Source organism: Bicyclus anynana, chromosome Z (assembly GCF_947172395.1).
Source record: "Bicyclus anynana chromosome Z, ilBicAnyn1.1, whole genome shotgun sequence".
In the NCBI taxonomy this organism is placed as follows: Eukaryota; Metazoa; Arthropoda; class Insecta; order Lepidoptera; family Nymphalidae; genus Bicyclus; species Bicyclus anynana.
In genome coordinates, this window is record NC_069110.1 from 18,731,824 (window position 1) to 18,753,558 (window position 21,735).

General features: G+C 40.0%; 1 protein-coding gene across 1 annotated transcript; it reads left to right on the plus strand.

The window, feature by feature from the left end:
* The first annotated feature begins 12,367 nt into the window (after window positions 1-12,367).
* On the plus strand, window positions 12,368-21,623 carry LOC112049128 (glycerol kinase). The gene is made up of 9 exons (XM_024086918.2): window positions 12,368-12,781; window positions 13,278-13,451; window positions 13,747-13,894; window positions 14,454-14,605; window positions 15,078-15,201; window positions 16,138-16,262; window positions 16,368-16,537; window positions 16,840-16,975; window positions 17,912-21,623. Exons 1-9 carry the CDS (start codon window positions 12,536-12,538, stop codon window positions 18,188-18,190), a joined length of 1,554 nt encoding a protein of 517 aa, XP_023942686.1. The 5' UTR covers window positions 12,368-12,535; the 3' UTR covers window positions 18,191-21,623.
* The last annotated feature ends 112 nt before the right edge of the window (window positions 21,624-21,735 follow it).

A 21,735-nucleotide genomic window follows, 5' to 3' on the forward strand; every position in this document is an offset into this window, starting at 1 on the left:
AAAGTTAGAGCTGAAAGTTGAACTCTCAATCCATTTGGTGACTGGAATCTGTTGGTCGCAGAGAGATTGTATCTAGTTGAAGGTCAACGTGTGTGAGTCCATACGATATCCCTGGGGTAATAACAACTTCATGGAAAATTCTAATATTCACGAGTCGAATGTCAACCTAATCTATTACAATGTAAGTTGCAATAGTATTTTTTTTATTCTTTACAAGTTAGCACTTGACTACAATCTCACCTGATGGTAAGCGATGATGCAATCTAAGATGGAAGCGGGCTAACTTGTTAGGAGGAGGATGAAAATCCACACCCCTTTTCGGTTTCTTCACGACATCGTACCGGAACGCTAAATCGCTTGGCGGTACGTCTTTGTCGGTAGAGTGGTAACTAGCCACAGCCGAAGCCTCCAACCAGCCAGACCTGGACCAATTAAGAAAATCTCAATTGGCCCAGCCGGGGATCGAACCCAGGACCTCCGGTTTGTAAATCCACCGCGCTTACCACTGTGCCACGGAGACCGTCAAGATTATTCCGGACCAACAGAAAGACTGACAGACAAAAATACTTGATTATGTTTTTGTATCGTGTAAGCACCTGAGATAATCGTTATTTTAAAATCACTGACAAATACTTCAAATTTAAATTCAAAATTCATTTATTTCAAATAGGCTCAGTTTACAAGCTTTTTTGGAACGTAAGTTGACTGTTTGAAAAGATTCTACCACCGGTTTAAAAAGCAGGTTCTGCTGAGAAGAACCGGCAAGAAACTCAACAGTTGCTCTTTTTAAAAAGAATCATACAGTAATAATTTACAATAGATAACATCATTACAATTTGTTATATTTTTACTTCCTGTGAAGGTGAAAGCTGATCCACTGACCTCCAAGCACCTTTAAGTTTGTATATAAGACAAATATCTTAGCATTCCATGGATTCACCGTGCGGGTGCCGGGTCCATCGCGTGGTAGAGAGAAGAACTCCGAGCAGAGTCCTGAACTTGTGACTACAGGATGTAGGGTTCAGGAACTCCTTGACGATCGATCAACACTCCCCATTCTCTGCTCGTGTTGTTCTCCCTGCCTAGCCAAATTTGGTAAGATCCTATTAGAGCAGCTTTGGATACTCGTTCTAATATAATATCCCAATTTATCTCTCATACTTTCTGGCATCTTTCAGACTTTCGCCCAGTAATGTATTATGTTCCAGGCATCCAGAAATGCCGGGTAAGAACCCCTGTTTTTTATTGATCGATTACGTATTTACTGAGTTACGCCCGAAATTAATAATCAATCCTAATTCGTTTTTCCTGTCTTAGATCGATATTTCAATCCATTTCTTATATAAAGCATGCCAATAAGCGATCCTCGAATCGAGGTTGCAATCTTAAAAATCAATCTATCATTGGGAGGACGGATCACAGATTAGAGATGGCCTCTGTATGAAAATGTAAATTTTTGCGTGTCAATAACCTTTCCGACCATTTTGACATATCCATAGATCGGTGTAAACAAAACGAACTTCTATACTCAAACTACAAAAACGTCAGTTCAAGTTGTCAAAAATTTTCCGTTCCATTTTCGGTAGTGCGTTCTTCGTGTAGTGTGTATTTGATAATAAAATGAATTTTTACGTGTTTTGAAATGTAAAGTCATATTTAGCTTAAAACATATTTCAAGTAGGTATTCCGTTTTTAATTTAAAGATTTGTTACATTTATAAAACGTTGAATAAAAAGTATTATTGAATTAAGCACTGTGCTAAGAACATATTTAGATTGCAGAGTTTTAATATTGGCACGAAGATTAGAGATCAATCGGGCGATTGGCAACAATCTAAGATTTATTTGAATCTTAGATTGGAGATACATTATTAATTTCGGGCGTTAGATATCTTTGTGTCATATGTAATACTACGGCCGTATTACATACGCCACGTTAATTATATATATCAAGATTCTGTTTTACTACAATAGGAATATGTGACTGTCGCGCTGGCTTGAGCTGTATTTACTATCAAACAGAGCCCCAGGCGCCGGAACGATTCTCGTAGTTCCTCATTATCTGATCAAAGGCAGTGAGCAAAGTCAACCCGAATCGCAAAAAGGCATCGGTGCATCGGCAATTGCTACTAAAAGCTTTTAGTTACCGGACATGCGCTTAGGGCGTCCGCACACATAATAGTACCCACTAGCGGACGCCCGCGACTTCGTCCGCCCTTAGACCTTCTTAATCCAGCCCTTTCGCAAAATTATTTCTTAGCGGATACCTACTAACTATAGACTCGTGGCCGCAAATTTCATCTTTGTACGTCAAGCGGTTTTCGAGATTTCGTGATTTGTACTCGTTGGTATCCCAATAATGATTTCTTGTATTATTTCTTTATCGTCACCATATTATTTATAGACGTTTTTTAAATCTGGAATAGTCGCGTGGATTACAGGGGTAGTCCACCCATACAAAATGGAAATAACTGAAAAATGGTTAGCCTTAGCTTATTGTCGTCGTTATCAACCCATATACGGCTCACTGCTGAGCTCGAGTCTCCTCTCAGAATGAGAGGGGTTAGGCCAATAGTCCACCACGCTGGCCCAATGCGGACTGGCAGACTTCACACACCTAAAGAATTAAGAAAATTCTCTTGTATGCAGGTTTCCTCACGATGTTTTCCTTCACCGTTTGAGACACGTGATATTTAATTTCTTAAAATACACACAACTGAAAAGTTGGAGGTGCATGCCCCGGACCGGATTCGAACCCACACCGTCCGGAATCGGAGGCAGAGGTCATATCCACTGGGCTATCACGGCTCTCAGCTTATTGCACTTCTAGGTAATTTCAAATGTACGTATGAGAGATCCGTTCATGGTCCACCAAGAAGCACAATTAATTGGTGCACAGGGTGCAAGAAATAAATTTTTGGGTATCATTCGAAGATTATGAATCATTCATGTTGCGAAAATAGTAATTGAAGTTAGGTATTACAAAATAAATTGTGTGTGACCTGAATCGCAGCAATATAAGTGATTTTCGTGATATATTGGAGATGTTTTTGTCTTAGCCATAGCCTAAAATTAGATTTTATGATTTTATATAATAAAGAAAGCTACGTGAATTACATTTCATAGTATAAAAATATGCTTAAATATTTTTTTATTTCACTTTGAAAATGGACTACATATGTAATCCACGCGACCACTCCCGTTACTATTAGGTACGCGACGAGGTAGGTTGGATCAGCTTCCACCTTCACACAGGAAGTAAAAGTATAAGAAATGTAAACAGTAATTGTTATCAATTGTAAATTATAATACTGTATGACTTTTTCAAAAGAGCAACCGTTGAGTTTCTTGCCGGTATCTTCTCAGCAGAACCTGCCTTCCGAACCGGTGGTAGAATCTTTACAAATAGTCAACTGACGTGTCAAAAGTGCTTGTAAACTAAGCCTACTTGAAATAAATGATTTTTGATTTTGATTTTTTATTTTATTTCGACCACTGTAGGGTTAAGGAGGCAGGCCTGGCCTCGGCTATGTCCATGCGGATCCCGCGGTCCCTGGTTCGATTCCTGACTCAGGCAATATTGAGCTTTCTTTATTTTTTGAGAGTTACTTGTAACAAAAATACTTGATATGATTGATTTATGAGCCTCAATAGCTTAAGTGGTCGGACTCATCACCGAGGGGTGGTGGTTCGATCCCCGCCCCGTTGGTCTATTGTCGTACCCACTCTTAGCACAGTCCTTCCCGACTAGTTGGAGGTGAATGGGAATACTGGGCATATTTAAAAATAAAAAAAAAAGTAAAGAAACTATTAAAATGAATACGAGTACATAAAGCTCGCGACAAGCTATATATTATAAATTATGTAATTACTTTATAATCATCATTATTAATCCTTAATCGGCTCACTGCTGAGCTCGAGTCTCTTCTCAGAATGAGATGCGTCCGCTAGTAGGTACATGCTTTATGGATTTTTCACGGCTACTTTTTAATGCTAGTGGACAAATCACGAGACTTGATATATATATAATTATGACAGTGTTGTTCATTTTAATAGCATTTCTCGTAAGAAACTTAAGCATTGACTATTGAGTTGAATATTAAACACCTTTTAGGCGTAAACGGCTTTCTTGATCTGATTTTATATTCCGCATTCAATCGGTAAGAGCCACAGCACATGCGATAATATCGGCGATCAGCGATTTTGTGCCTGAAGCGATAGCGTAGCGATCGTAGCAGTGGCGTAGCTAGCCTTGGAGGGCCCTGTATCAATATTAATTGGGCCAAATATAAATGAAAAGTAAAAAAATTCACCCAAAAAGAAACAAAGAAAGCTTGCTTGAATATATATGACTCATAGGATGTTTCCAACTTTTAGGCGCATGCTTAACCCGGGGAAAATGTTTGCTCTTTTTGACTTTTCATTTCTAAAGTGAAACTCTATACTAAGGTACTTTTTATGTATTTTTTCCAGGAAGCACCAAATTAAGTGAGAATGTGAATAACACATTATTTTAGTATTTTTTGCGTTCACACGTAAGGGTATCCTGTAGTCATGGACGGCTGATACGGCGGTAAATACGCCCCTGGATCATAGTAAACCAAAGTTGAACAATCAGGACCAGCATTATGGCATCACCGCATTGGTATCGCCTTCAAACTAATCATTAGTTTAAATTTTTATTTTGTATTATTATTTTTTTATTTTTATTCTTTACAAGTTATCCCTTGACTACAATCTCACCTGATGGTAAGTGATGATGCAGTCTAAGATGGAAGCGGGCTAACTTGTTATGAGGAGGATAAAAATCCAGACTCCTTTCAGTTTCTACACGACATCGTACCGGAACGCTAAATCGCTTGGCGGTACGTCTTTGTCGGTAGGGTGGTAACTATCCACGGCCGAAGCCTCCCACCAGCCAGACCTGGACCAATTAAGAAAATCTCAATCGGCCCAGCCGGGGATCGAACCCAGGACCTCCGTCTTGTAAATCCACCGCGCATACCACTGCGCCACGGAGGCCGTCAAAATTACCAAGCGCTTAGCTGCAATCACGCCTGATTGGAAGCGATAATACAGCCTGTGGTGGAACGCGCTTGTCTAGAAGATGCCTAATCACTCTTGACTTGAAGCTACCCATATTGTAAGTGGTGGGGAAAACAGAAGCTGGAAGAGCATTCCACATATTTGCAGTGCAGGAAAGTGGCCTTAAATCGCTCCGTACTCGTCCAAGGAATGTTTGGTTAAATTTAAATTTAGTACATACGATGTTATTTTTGCTTTTTAATATAGTGGATACCTATATTTTGTGTTATTGTCGAATGTAACACCCCTCTTATTAGCGCCGAAGTTTAATAAGGCAAGTATCGAGGGGGTTCCGGGAGCAGGGTGCATCACTATACACTTGTAGGGCGTATGAGGGTTAGGGGCTGGCAGTAATAAGTCGCGTGGCGAGAATAAATTGGAAATCCATTGGAAAAGGCTAAAACCCGCAGCTGAGGTAATTTCCATTAATTGCCTTTAATTCTTTCGAAGCCGGCACACAGCCAGGACACAGGGCAGACGGATCAGTAAACTCGCACTTAAAATTGCTTTTATAAAACGAGTAGCTCTTGTCTACGTGTCTTGTCCGACTCTGTAATTTTTATGTATCAGAATTTAGGCTGTGACTATGTTCCCGACTACAATCTATGTTTTTAAAGTACAGTCAAAGTTAACGCCGATTAACTCGTAGGCGTCCGCTAATCTATATATGTGTAGAAAACAAAGACGGGTTTGTAACTATTGTTGTTATTGGTTTGTTTTGGACCAATTTTCATGGTTTTCGATTAATTAAATTTATCTCCGCCCCGAATAGCAGAATACATCTTAAAAACAATGAAAAATTAATTCAGCGATAGGGTAGGGATAGGGTGGGGGTAGGGTAGGGTTAAGGAAGAGTGAGGGTAGAGTAGGGGTAGGGTAGGGAGAGGGAAGAAGTGCAAATAAGTCAAAGCCAAGCTTGACGGGTTCCGCTAGTTAATTAATAAAACAAAGTACTGCGAAATCCCTGGTTGTGCCAGTTTATACATCGCCATTTCCGGAGAATAAAATTGTAATTTTTCAGGAAAAAACCGAATTTTGGCGATTGTCGTTATCGTAATAGACAATGAAAGCAAATTTTTTAGCTTTTGTTAAGCTTAATTGACATAATTTTGCTTCGATATAATAATAAAGCCATAGATTAAAAAAAATATAGGTAACATTAGAGGATTAAGCAATACTTTCGGGCGAATTCTTATATGATAATAATCGAACTTCATTTAAACACAGTAAAACTCATTAGTTCTTTAGCCTATAACGAGAGAATATCCACTTAAGAAAATATCTAAACAAGATCAAAGGTTTATCAATCCCTATTGATTGCATGTCATCGCTCATGGCTAGACTGCATACACTCAGCTGATACGCAGGGCTTTGAAATAATGGCTTATGTAGGCAGCCTTTTTTTAAGCCTTTGACTTTGAAAAAATCTACGAGTTAATGCTTATACTTCATGCTCGTATTTGTTTTAGTAAGTTTATATATCCGTCAAGTTTTAATGAGGCATAATACAATTCGACGTACTAAATGGTTTAACTCTTCATTTTGATTTCAGCTGAGCAGTGTGTATTTGAGGAGTCGGGGTTCATTGACAATTGATTACTATCGACTAAATTTTCGGTGAGTTGTTTTTCCAAAAAATAGGGCAGTAATAGTAGCAACAGGGGTAAGTACAATTTTTGAGCGTAGGTATAACTATAAACTATTATATAAACAGTTATTTTTTTCTGGCGCTTAACCTATCTATCTTCTTTATAAAGAAACATATAAAAACCGGCCAAGTGCGTGTCGGGCCATGTGGATTGTAGGGATCCGTAATTATACGTCATCAATGCCGAATTAGTGTGTCTTTTGGTTTTTGAGATGGTCGATCTTTCAATTTTCCTTACTTAGAAGTGAACGTTTTTCTTTTAACTTCATTATTTATAATCTATATTTGTGATTTTTTCACGTATCCATAAACAGCCGTTATGGGTGATTATGTAGTATACCGATACTAGTAACGTGACCAAAGTGAAGTGGGCTTTCTCCGATCATAAATTCATAATCCTAGTTTGAGCGCCGGTATCGAAATACTGGGTTCACTCTTGGCTAAACTAACATTCAACGCAGTACATTCAACAGGTGGATATCACTACTAATATATTCGTTACACATACGCTACGAGCGTTGACTGTTGATTTTAAAAACAACGATATACACGTTAAAACAACGATATAAAAACAAACGAAGATATATTCGATTAATTCGTATAATATTTACATTTAGACAGTTTGTTAGATTCTACCAATGTTATATTATCAATTGATACGTAATTAATGATGGTTTAAGCAGACAAATAATATACAATTTTATACATCGAAATATACAACGCAGCTCAATTTCAGCATCAAAAACAACTGGAATACTTACTCGCAAAGTGTATACGTAGCTCTTTAGTCATACGACAAACACTCGAGTTATGTCCAATTAAACACTACACTATACAAGTATCAATTAATTGAGTCCAAGTATACGCGTCGTCGTGTATATCTGTACAGCTGTCTGTACACCAGTTCTTGGGAGCCTCGCAGTTCAGGCGAACCTCAGGCTGCACGACTCGGTCGCGGGTCGAGTACTGCGACTCAAAGCCGGCGTTACACTAACCTCTCCCTTGTTTTTTCAAGTGTCAAGATGTATTTGATTGCGGTAAAAAAAGTAGGTTGGCGATCACTTGCGGTGCGTTGCCGTGAGGAGGTGGTCGTGATATGATTGACTCCCGACGGCAAAGAGGGGTGCAGTTGTTGCTAAGTTTAACATAATACGTAGTATGTTCACATGGTGTCCGGTACGTTTTTCAACGCATAAGTACATCTAAACATATGAATATTTATGATTATACTTACTTTTCAGTATTCACGTCGTGATATATGAACAAAAACGTACAGCCTATTGAATCAGAGGAAATGAAATAAATGAATTTTGAAATTTGAAATTTGATATTTTTAACCCCCGACCCTGAACATTTTATTAAATTGTAAAAGGTTAATGCCCGCGACACAAAAATTTGTGTGTCTGCCTGTGACTTTGTAGCTCATAAACGGGTAAACCAATATGGATGGGTTTTTTTTTTATTTCAATGCTGGTTTTCCAGTTATAGTTATTAGATATTCTTATAAAAATTGGTTCTGATTTTACCAAATTTTGGTAAGAGATTCGGAATAAGAAATATATATCCTCATCTGTTATTTAATTTGCATAAGAAATAAACGATAGAAAATATTCACATTGACACATTGCACATTGGTTGCCTCAAACAATATTAAATGTTTTTTTTTTAATTTATTTAATCTCCTTCTCTCATTGGTTTATTGAAAAAGTAAAGGTTGCCTGTTTTTCCACTGCAACCGTGGGGTTGCCAGTTGTTGCAGGCAACCTTTTCTTTTCCATTAAGCCAATGAGTGAAGGACTGCAGTCGACTGCAGTCGTCGGTAGCAGTTGCTGCTCGTGTAAATGAACACTAAGTAATGTTAGTTACATACCCTCGTCTAACATCTCAAACGAAAGCTTATTTTATGCTTAATTTAACTGTTGATCTAGTTCATGGTTTCCAAGATTTTGTATGAAAAATGTGTCTGGCAGCAATTTAACTAGGTAACCTATTTGCAATGAATAACAGACGAGGGTATATGTATATTCCTAATGCTGAATCTTAGACCGTAATACTAAAAACACAACTACAATGACAGCCACACCGGGCCAGATAAGTTTATATTGTTACGGAGGACCCTATCACTACAGACATAGGGTTCATAATCGCTCGCACCACGCTCGTGGCAGTTAACTTCGAAACGGAGTGAAGTGAACATTTAGTGATACAAGCGATACAAGTGAACTATAGTGAACTTGGCTACGATTTTGGACTACGAATTGGCTAAGTGTGTATTTATACTTGGATTAAGGAGTGGAATAAAGTCTTAGAAGAGTCACCAAATGTTTAATTCCGTTTCCTCGAGCCCTAGTTCTTATCAATATCAAAAATTTTTTAGAAAAATGTGAGAAGCAGCCTTTGTCCGTGACGGCAGTATTGAACTTTGCAGTCGCGTATACCGTTCGATAAAAATCCTCCATACTCACATCCTCTTTCGGCCGTCAAATATAATTTACCTCACTTTGTGTCTGTCCTTTGGCGTCACTAATAGCATTTAACGGGTGAGTTGTCGGTAGCGAGTGCATCCCGAAAATGCAAAATCTGCCTGCGCAGTAATTAACGGCTGTGTGATGCAGTGGGTATTATTGACCCCGCTTCCACGGCCGTGGGTTCAACTCCCACCGTTGGAATATATTTGTGTGATTTACAGTTTTTAAATTTGTTTAGATTCCAGTGTTTCATCATCATTATCAACCCATATTCGGCTCACTACTGTGCTCGAGTCTCCTCTCAGAATGAGAGGGGTTAAGCCCAATTAAACCAGCGCTGCATGCTCTTTTTCAGCGCTGCATGCTCTTTTTATTTAAAGAGTATGTAGCATATGCTGAGTTGGGGCCCTTTATTGGGTTATGCCACACATCGCAGGATATTGTCCTGTCATATTAATGACAATATTATTTGATAGCATTATATGATATTATGAGCATATTGTGTTGTGTGGCATAATGCTGTAATAAAGATTTTTTTCTTTCTTTCAATTAGTCAACCACGCTGGTCCAATGCGGATTGGCAGACTTCACATACCTACACATAGAATTTAGAAAATTCTCTGGTATGCAGGTTTCCTCACGATGTTTTCCTTCACCGTGTGAAACACGCGATATTTAATTTCATTAATTTGATGTAATATTCGCCTATAACAAATTTTATTTTCCATGGGATGTCAAAAATAAAATATCACTAACAACGCCGTTGCCATGGAAATGAGCGATGACACATCGCTGTAACGTTACAGAATGCAGGGGTTTAGCGGATCAAACGGTTTCGGTGTTCATTACATTATTTGCTGAAGATGTTTGAATGTTTATTGCTCAAATAGCGAATGGCCGCGACTATGTCTAAGAGAAATTTTCATTTTAAGGAACCATATATTTTTCGGGATAAAAAGTCTGTAGGTACCTATGATTAGGTACCTACAGAGGTCTGTAGGTCTGTAGGTACTATTCGCGTGATCGAATCAGAAATGAGGAGATCCGCAGAAGAACCAAAGTCACCGACATAGCTCAACGAGTTGCGAAGCTGAAGTGGCAATGGGCGGGGCACATAGTTCGAAGAGCCGATAGACGTTGGGGTCCCAAAGTGCTGGAATGGCGACCCCGCACTAGTAAGCGCAGTGTTGGCCGACCCCCCACCAGGTGGACTGACGACATCAAGCGAGTCGCAGGGATTCGCTGGATGCAGGCGGCTCAGTATCGTGATGTTTGGAAGTCCCTACAAAAGGCCTATGTCCTGCAGTGGACGTCCATCGGCTGATATGATGATGATGATGATGAGGTACCTATGTTACTCAAATCTTCCAGCATGCACCTCCAACTTTTCAGTGGTGAAATTAGATATCACGTGTCTCTAACGGTGAAGGAAAACATCGTGAGGAAACCTGCATACCAGAGAATTTTCTTAATTCTCTGCGTGTGTGAAGTCTGCCAATCCGCATTGGGCCAGCGTGGTGGACTATGGCCTAACCCCTGTAATTCTGAGAGGAGACTCGAGCTCAGCAGTGAGCCGAATATGGGTTGATAACGAACGAAATAACTACTTAAGGATAAACGCAGTTTTTTACACTTCAATTTTATCTATATGTATATGTAGATATCTATTGATAACACGATATATTTCTTTTTTTTAAAACAAATTAACGAACTAACTATTTAATGAAACAAAAATAAATTTGTAAAATATTTGTTTCAGCGGTTTTTGAGAAAATCTTGAACTCACGATAATATACCTACATGCAATATTTCCTATAGTTACACGGAGCGGATCGATATATTATGTATTGCACCACGTGAAGGTACGGTAGGTGAGGAAGGTAGGAGAGGTATTCACTCACGAGTAGGTAGAGGGACTGTTTGTGAAGGGCAAACGTTGGGCGGCATACTTGCGGTGACGTCATTGGCCGCTGTAGACATGCCGTACTCCTGCCTCTCGCAGTGACGTGAACAAGGTTTTTCATTTGGGTAAGTATAAAATAATCAGAAATATACATCATACCTAATAAGGTATGATGTTCTCCGAAAGCCGTGATAGACTAGTGGATATGACCTCTGCCTCCGATTTCAGAGGGTGTGGGTCCGGTCCGGGGCATGCATCTGCAACTTTCAGTTGTGTGCATTTTAAGAAATTAAATATTACGTGTCTCAAACGGTGAAGGAAATCGTGAGGAAACCTGCATATCAGAGAATTTTCTTAATTCTCTGCGTGTGTGAAGTCTGCCAATCCGAGACTCTCGATCTGAGAGGAGACTCGAGCTCAGCAGTGAGCCGAATATGGGTCGATAACGACGACGACGACGACGATGATGTTCTCCATTAAAGGTCGTGATCGAATGGGACAAATATATTGCCTCGTTATTTTGTGTCATCACTACAAAGACAAACAGTTGGCATAACCTTGAAACAGCGCATTTCAACAATATTGTATGACAGTACGAAGTTAGAGTCCTTTTCGTGAAAGAAGTCCCGCGGCTAAAACATGAACTAAAATTGACAGCGCCTTACACAATAATCCGCCATTACCAAATGTCAATGAGTGCCATTATGACATTAGCGCCACGTTCGGGGGACTTCTTTCATGAAAAGGACTTTATATCGCCCATTCTATCACGACCTGTCAGAAACACAAATCTTTGAACGGCCTGACTTTAGGGTAGGCAGTGTATTTTTATTACTTCTTTAAAGTCCACGCAGAAGGCGCTCAAAAGAGGAAATTTCCACATCTCCATGTTAGTTGTGGTCAAATAATACCTCAATATCGTCTACAATGTCAAGTTGTGTTCAGGAAGTAAAAAAACTATTTTTAATTAAATAAATAATGGAATTAAAGACAAAATTGAGCATGGGTGCGCTTAGTTTTGTAGCATATTATTAGCGGTGATTTTGAGGGAGGGACGTAACCGATCTATAGTATAAAATTATCATTGAATAACAATATTTCAGATTGAAATCGGTGCCTGGTGCCAAGCCTCGTTAAATTTTTTTTCTTAGAAATAATTTTACATTGTACTTGGAGTTTCAAAAAGGCTAGAGAACTCAAAGCCATAATTAAAAAAGTTTTGAACTTGACAATGACAATTGACATTGACATTGACTTTGACACGTCTTTGACATAAAAATGAGAGAAATGAGGATAATTTACAGCGGAAAATATTGAAATAAATATTTACATTGCGCGAATAACCTTCTAAAACTAATGATCAAAGTGCAATTAGATAACAGGTTTTATGACATAGTTTGTGCAAGGGGCATAGATAGGATAACCTACTAAAATGGCGTCTGAATATGGAAAATTCGGTCCATTAGTGGGGGCGATCGACGAAGGAACCTCGAGCGCCCGCTTCATACTCTTCAAAGCGAACTCCTGCGAGGTGGTGGTGTCACACCAGGAGGTGTTGGAGCAGCATTTCCCTCAGGAGGGCTGGGTGGAGCAAGACCCGTGCGCTATACTGGAAGTGGTGACCACTTGTGTCGCTAGAGCCGTCGAGCAGCTGGTGGCTTTAGGCGGAAACCCGAAGGTAAATATAATCTTCTTTACATTCAGTGTTGTGTAAACGAGTGATCATACTGAGACAGAGTGAAAATGATAATGAAGTTCAAGCACCAATAAATCAATCTAGAGAACAGTGAACACATACAAATGTATTAATTTGGTAATCCAACTTAATAGATTTTAATTAAATGTGTTTTAATTACACATAGTGCATGTCTGCAGTAACAGCTGCTGTGTTTGATGATGTGTCCATTTCTGTGTGGATCAATGCAAATAAAGAGAAAATATTAGGTATATGACGCTAGATCTTCTAAGACAGAATTGTGTCATATTACTGAACAATTAAGCAATTCCTTTGTTCTTTATTTAAAGACCATATTTGAGTTTGATGTCATTAGTTATGTGTGGGCTAGAGACACATTCAACTTGTGGTTATAATAATAAGAAACATCAGTGCATCAAATTCATAGTTTCATCACCTTTCATTTCAGTTGAAAAAATGATTGCTTGATGTTTTTCAGGATATAATAGCAGTTGGAGTGACAAATCAGCGGGAGACCACTATAGTTTGGGACAAATACACTGGGAAGCCCCTACACAATGCCATTGTCTGGCTCGACATGAGAACATCATCCACTATTGATAAGCTGCTGGATTTAGTGCCAAACAAGACCAGAAATAAAAACTATTTGAAGGTTAGTTGATTTACAGAACAACAGTGCAAGCCTCTCAACTCGCTACATAACTGCTCTGCGTAAAATTCTGTTTATCACAAATCCTACGAGAGACTTGTTTGAAAATTTTTTTCACCTCTACTTTATAGCATCTCACAGTTGCCGTATTGGCTTTTTTTTTTAATTCACATATCTAAGAACAGTTGGTTTATTAAGACGAATCTAATGATATCTTAATTACGTAAATCTATTTAGCGGTTTGGAAGATATGAGGTAACAAAAAGTACTGCATTCATAAGAATAATGATTGTTTTAGCCACTATGCGGTTTGCCGATGTCTCCATACTTCAGCGCAGTGAAACTTCGTTGGCTGAGTGACAATGTGGATGCAGTCAAACAGGCAATGAAGAGAGGCAGTTGCTGCTTTGGCACTGTTGACACTTGGATCATATGGAATTTAACAGGTATTTCAGATCACATTCATTTAAGGTACAAGTTTTTTTATAGTGACACATAGTTGACAAAATGAGGTTGGCATGACCTAATTCTCATTGACCTAATTGCATGATCTGTTTTTCAATACCTTTGGTCACTTTTTCAAATCAACAGTGAGATGGAGAGACATGCAGAGTAAAATTATTGTAAGATGGATGAATCTGTAACAGGTCTCTGCTCATGTTTTGTGAATCAGAATGTAGGATTTTTTTGACCTGAGAAATCTTTTCATTCTATCTCAGTAGATTCTGCCTGTGTTACTGGTAGTAGTGCCTTCATATAGACTGACAGGAGTGTTCAAAATTGTTTGTATATATTAATGTATAGTCTGGCAAGTTCGTTGAAGACACTCCCATGATATGCGGGTGACGGGCGAAAGACTGCGCACGTGTTAAATCGTGCGTTCAGAGAAGTGAGGTCCATCAGTCGTGGGTTTTTCATTCATCGCTACACCCCCCGGCCCGCGCGGACTGTCGGGAGTATTACGAACAAATTTGTCAAGCTATAGACTTGAATGACTGTTTGCAGGGGGGCCCAATGGTGGCAAGCACGTGACCGACGTGACCAACGCATCACGAACCATGCTCATGAACATTGAGACACTCTCTTGGGACCCGCTTCTCATGAAGTTCTTTGAAGTGCCTAAGTCAGTGCTGCCTGAAATTAAGTCCAGCTCTGAAGTGAGTATTGTTATATCATTAACAACCCACATTTGACTTGAGCTGTGTTGAGCACGAGTCTTTTCTCAGAATGAGACGGGTTGGGCTAATAGTCCACCACACTAGCTCTGCAGATTGGCTGATTTCACACACATAGATAATCAAGAAAATTCTTAGGGATGCAGATTACCTCACAAAGTCTTCTTTCATTGTTTGTGAAACGTGATATTGAATTTCTTAAAATGCACATGAATTTTGACGGCCTCTGTGACGCAGTGGTATGCGGTGGATTTACAAGATGGAGGTCCTGATTGAGGTTTTCTTAATTGGTCAAGGTCTGGCTAGGTACTACCCTACTGGCAAAGACCAAGTGATTTAGCATTCTGATACAAGGTCGTTCCCACTGTGTCCCAGCAATAATGAAAATTTAGTGCATGTAGTCTATGAAATTTATCAACTTATTAGTTAACAGTTAACATGTAACATATTCCAGGTGTATGGTCACATAGCTGCCGGTCCACTAAAGGGCGTCCCCATATCTGGCTGCCTCGGGGACCAGCAGGCTGCGTTGGTCGGCCAGATGTGCTTGCAGAAGGGCCAAGCTAAGGCCACCTACGGTAGTTACTGTTTTTATGTAGCTGTGTAGAAATGGTATATTTCTTTTTATGAGAGACGAATATCTTAGCATTTCATGGATTCACCGTGTGGGTGCCGGGTCCATCGCGTGGCGGTGAGAAAAACTCCAAGCAGAGTCCTGGACTTGTGTCCAATGGGTGTAGGATTAAGGAATTTCTTGTCAATCTCTAAGTCTCCGCTTGTGTTGTTTTCCCTGCTAATGCAAATTTGGTAAGAGCCTATTAGAACAGCTTTAGATATCCATTGTAATTTTGAACTTGCTGCAGTTCCACAGAAGCCAAGGCTTCTAAACAATTCATAGAGTGATTTTGCTGGTAATCCTCTCGCACCTACTTCTACGAAGTACAGACTAATCACATAGCCATTTTTAGTTAGTTCATTTGTTATTTTATCACTTTTACACAGTTTATTAAATTGTTTTGAGTTTTTAGTATTTCTAAGCCCTGACGATTTGTCGCGGCATATAGAAGTCAAGTCCCCAGTGATCAGTCGCCAGTCAGTTTCGCGGCAACCCTTCGAAAAATACCGCTAAAAATATTTCAAAAGAGTTTTAAAGTTCTCCATAGAAGGGTTGCTAAAAAGGTAACAGTAATGATTCCTCATGTTATCCTGTAGAAAATATGAATAGACAATGATGATCTGAAGATTTGAAACTTGCTACCTTCCATAACCCATCACAGTCCAAACTCCATTACCGTACTTACGTATGGTAAGGGCATTGGCTGACAAACATTCAGCCTTCCCAAAATTACATATATCTGGCTATCGGATTACATTATGCAAGTAAATACTGTATCTTTTCGTTTACAGTTACAGCTCGCTCAGTGGTATAGCTTGGCAAGTTCGTTTATGAGGGAGTGTCACGAACGAATTTGCCAACCTATACGCGCCTTAACTAGTTGTGTTACATGGGGCAGGTACGGGCTGCTTTGTGCTGTACAATACCGGCGACGTGCGCGTCACCTCTAGCCGTGGTCTGCTCACCACCGTTGCATACCAGCTGGGTGCACAGAGCCCGCCGTGCTACGCGCTCGAGGGCTCGGTGAGTATATATCCAAGCGCGCGGGCACGGGACGCTTTATGCTGTAGAACACCAACATCGTACGCGTGAAAATCTTAACAGAATAGTAAAACATTTTTTTTTTAGGTGGCCGTAGCTGGCGCGGCGTTGAGTTGGCTGAAAGACAACATCGGGCTGATAGCAAGCGCCAAGGAGTCGGAGGCGCTGGCCGAGAGAGCGACCGAAAGCGGCAGCGTGGTGTTCGTGCCGGCCTTCAGCGGCCTGTACGCGCCCTACTGGCGGCAGGACGCGCGCGGGTGAGTTGGGAGAGCAACCGACAGCGAGTGTGTTGTATTTTTGTAGTCGCGTTTTGAAGTAAAACTTCCACACGCTTGACTTGAAAAGACGTTATGAAAATTGTAATTGATACGTGCTGCCATCTAAGGCATTTATTATTGTAATCCCCTTTTTGGACACTTCAAGAACCTGTTGCGATGTAGTTATGTATTGAAGATCAAAGATGGCGCATTGTTTTTTTTTATTTTTGACAGAAGGATTACTTCAGTTGTGTTTAAAGCATACTGTTTTTTTTTTTTAATTAAAATATTAAACACTGCAGGGTAATCTGCGGCATTACGGAGGATACGAACGAGTCGCACATCGTGCGTGCGGCGCTGGAGGCGGTGTGCTACCAGGTGCGCGACATCCTGGACGCCATGAACGAAGATTGCGGCATACCGCTGCAGATACTTAAGGTAGAGAATAACTTAGAAGCTTGCATTGGAGAATAACTGTCTCTGTCCGAGACATGAAACTAGGTGCAGGTTTAAAGGATCCCTTCTAATACGTTTAACCCTAGCGCCGACACGGCCATTCTGACATTCGCCCGATCTCGGGTTTCCTCGGGACCAACCAATGTGGTCAATCTCAATATGGTTGTTGACCCAAAGACGACTCTAGTCAGCGCTTCACCAGTCATGATCGCCACACGATTCGGTCACGTCACTGTCAAAACCATAATCATAGTTAAATTATAGTCGTTTGAAGATGTCAACTCATGCAATGCAGACCAGTTCCCATTTCAGTCACACAGTCATAGTAACAGCTACTGATTGGATATTTCAGAAGGCTAAGCTATCGCTACAAGCCATACTTTTTTTATGTGGGCACAAACTCATCGCTACAAGCCATACTTTTTTATGTGGGCACAAACTCATCGCTACAAGCCATACTTTTTTATGTGGGCACAAACTCATCGCTACAAGCCATACTTTTTTATGTGGGCACAAACTCTTTATCCTATTTCTGATGTGGGAGAAGGGATAGATTCAAGGGGCAAAATACAATTATTATAAAATGAAAGTCTCACCTCACAATTCTCACCAAGAATGTCGCACAAGAATGTCTTACAAAAATCTCTAGAAACAGAAAACAACTTCAGGCACCGCCTACAACGACAGGCGCTGCCTTGTGGTACTTCGACCACTGCTAAGCGAAGTCGAGATCTCCGGCAAGCCCCATTAGCTAGCAGTGAAGGGGAAGGGTACAGTTATTTACAAAATAACAAAACACAAACAAACTTGTGACGGTTCCTGTGAAATCAGTGTAAAATTCAAATTCATGCGGACGTAGTAGCGGACGTCCGCTAGTATATTATATTTGGAAAGTGAACGTGAGTGTCGGCGTTTTAGGTGGATGGCGGCATGACGTCCAACGCGCTGGCGATGCAGCTGCAGGCTGACCTGGTGGGCATCGACGTGTGGCAGGCGGCCGTGTCGGAGAGTACGGCGCTGGGCGCAGCGCTGGCGGCAGGCTGGGCGGTGGGTGGTGCGGGGGGAGTTCCAGGGGCGGAGCTTGTACTGCCGGCTGCGCGCGTGTACCGTCCGCGCACTGCCGCCGACGAGCGTGACCTGCGCTACCGCCACTGGAAGATGGCGGTCGAGCGCTCTCTCGGCTGGGAGCTCGACTAAGTGCCACTGGAGCCTTCCTCTAATATATTTGTTGAAGTAAAACTTCTTTACACGCTTGCTTTGGGGAATAAGTTGGTAAGTGCGTCATAAAGTGTAATCGAGCGAGGCTTTTAAGATGCGTGTCGCCATCTACAGGTATAGTGAAACTGTGCTTCTTATTTTAAATGACCAGTAAATGGCGTTCTTAAAGAACTTTGAAACAATCCCTTTTTGTACACTTCAAGTATCTGTTGCGATGCGTTGCAGCCTAACACGCGCTTATAGATGGCGCTTTGTTTTTTTTGGAAGAAGTTTTACTTTAGTCGTGTGGTCTAAAGCACACTTGTTTTTATTTTTTAGATATTTGTTACGTTACGCGATACGCCGGCGCTGGCTAACGAACGTAACGGTAAAGAATCTAATCGAATTTTCAGTAATTATCATGTAACGCGAACCTCAGTTACGGCCTAAATATGTAGTCACCCACTCCTATGGATGAATCCTAATACAGGATAAGCATAATGTTTAGATAATTTATCGTGGAAATTTACTAGGCGCTGCTCTACTAGAACTCCTTATCAGTGAGCCAAGTTTCAGATGTCCACAGTTGAAGCAACAATCGCTGAACCAAACTATTGAAGCTTATTACATAAACCCCTTACATTTTGGTAATCAATTTTTCGAGGTCCTTGCCTTCGACTCTGTAGAGGGCCGGTCGATTACTTTATCTGGTTTCACGTTTGTTTCATGCCTATTTTTTTTTACCGCAGCAAACTCAACGTCAACTTGCCACGACCCTCTAATCGGCACCTTACGTTCCTTACCTCTACTGTTGGTTTTATTGTAATATCGTCTCCTTGCCCTTTTCAAACTTAAGTGGGTCGGCAAAACAATTCAATCTCTTCCATTTGCTTCCCCTTTTACTCACTAGATGTCCTCTTTTACATACTCCAGGCAACACTTCTTTTGCCTTCCTGTGTATCTTGTATCCTTCTTCTTTTCTCTGTGTATTTCTTGATTCCTCCCGATTGCAATTTCAACATTCTTGTGGTAGTATGACTTTCGTACATACTAGTCACTTGGAGGATTCATGAGTATTCAACGCCTTCGAACAGCCGTTAATTCTGCTTGTATGTTGCGACCGTAGATAGAGAAGTAAATAGACAGACAGAAAGTAAATATCATAGTTTCCATAAAAAAGATACACACCGGTGGACTAAACGAGAGAAATAATTCAATTGATTGATGTCATGTCACGTGCCTTTTTATTCAAGAACAACGATGGTTAAAACAAAAGTTTGATAATTATTGGTAATAAAGGAGACGTTCCTTTTTAGATCAGTGGACCTAATATTCCACCAAACGACGTATTTCGTAAAGAGAAATGGACAAATGTACGCCAATAGCAGCGCAACCGGAAATATCGCTATCTCAGTCGTTGCGTTTGTACGAAAGAGATGAGACTATAGCTTGGCAACTTTGTTCGTAACACTCCCGATGTTGCGCGCGGGACGGGGGGCGTGTAGCAAAGAATAAAAAGACCCACGACTGATGGACCTCACTTCCCCGAACGCATAATATCACACCCGCGCAGTCTTTCCGCCCGTCACCCGCATATCATGGGAGTGTTATCAAAGAACTTGCCTATGTCATTTTGTCTATTTCTCTTTATTTTATTTACGAACAAGGACATATCTGTCCTTGTTAGCACTACAGGTCTGTGCACCATTAAAATATAAAAAATACAGGGATTTTATTAAAAATAAAATAAGTGTTTAAATCGAACTAAATAACAAATTGACCACTTCAATAAATGATAATTCTTGACAATTGTCAGCAAATTTCAAACGACATAAGTTGCAAACTCCTATTCTATTCTATTTGTGCTAAGAAAATTAGAAAGTATGTATAGTCGCCGGCAAGTAAGTTGAACCAAAGTGACAGTTATTTTCGCAGGTACAACAAACTAGTGTTAGATGCGTGCTCCGTAGTTGACTACAGATGACTAATAATCAAAAGGAAAATGCTCAACGGCCAATACAACGGAGGCCCAGGGAACCCAGATAAAAAGCAAATGGATATGATAATATGATGTATAAATAAGAATCTATATAAATAATTGGTCAACGTGTTTCTATGGGTACTCGTGGCACCTCTAGCCTTTTTACATCGCTAACACCCGATTATGTGTAGTGTAACTGCGCATAGTTCAACTTACAGGCCGCTTACTTATATATCTACAGGGCGCTCGGGAGTATTTCCCATAACTTCTAGGTATTAACGAGACCACTTATAGGAACCGAACTACTTAGCTAATTATGTTTTATATACAAAGTAATTCAAACAATGCCGACTATCCATGTAACACACGCCAAGGTAACAAAGCGACAACGTTGCATTTTGAAACATAAATATCATTATTATAAGGATGCCTATAAGGGACACATTTTAAGATCTATTTACAAAAGAAATATTATTTACTCCGAAAATATTCATTTTATAATACATGTTCCTTGAACATTTTGAATTAATTTTTGTTAAAAATATAGCCCTAGAGTTATAGGAAATTCTCCCGAGCAACCTGTATATTGTAAAATCCTAGTTCGCTTTAACAATATCAAATTGCAATATTAATTTGCCTTTTATGTTTATGCTGATTGTTCCTTATACATTAAAACAGCCTTACCTCGCATACTCACTGACAATAAAGTAGCCAACTATAGAATATTTATTTAGCACTCAAGTACCTAATTAGTACTCAGTTATTAGTAGATGTATCGTATACAAGTGTAATGGTGCGCTTACACGGGAAATGGGGCAATACGTCATCAACCCATATTCGGCTCACTGCAGAGCTCAAGTCTCCTCTCAGAATGAGAGGGGTTAGGCCAATAGTCCACCACGCTGGCCCAATGCGGATTGGCAGTCTTCACACACGCAGAGAATTAAGATAATTCTCTGGTATGCAGGTTTCCTCACGATGTTTTCCTTCACCGATTGAGACACGTGATATTTAATTTCTTAAAACGCACACATCTGAAAAGTTAGAGGTGCATGCCCCGAATCGGATTCGAACCCACACCCTCCGGAATCGGAGGCAGAGGTCATATCCACTGGGCTATCACGGCTCTAACTCACGGGAAATGGGGCAATAAATATAGTTAATATTTTCTTTTTTTGGTATAGGTACCGCCTCAATACTGCATGAGCAAGATTGGTTTATCCAGACGTTGCAGTTAATTGTTTAATATTGTCACGACGTCATATTTAATCAATATTGCCTAGAAAAGATACTCGTAGTAATTTTCTCGTGTAAGTGCGCCTTAAGATAAGACATTGGAACATCATTCCATTGTATAAGTTTATAATAGAATTTATTTAAGTACTCATAAGTACCTATATTGGGAACGTTTTGTATATTTTAAAAGTATAAATAAATGTTATATAAATACAATTAATTTTTCATTTATATGATCTATCTAATAATATGTTTAACTAAGATGATATAAGTGTCAGAGTAAACAAATCTAGTAGTCATTTATAGTCTGAGGCGCAGTCTCTGCTGA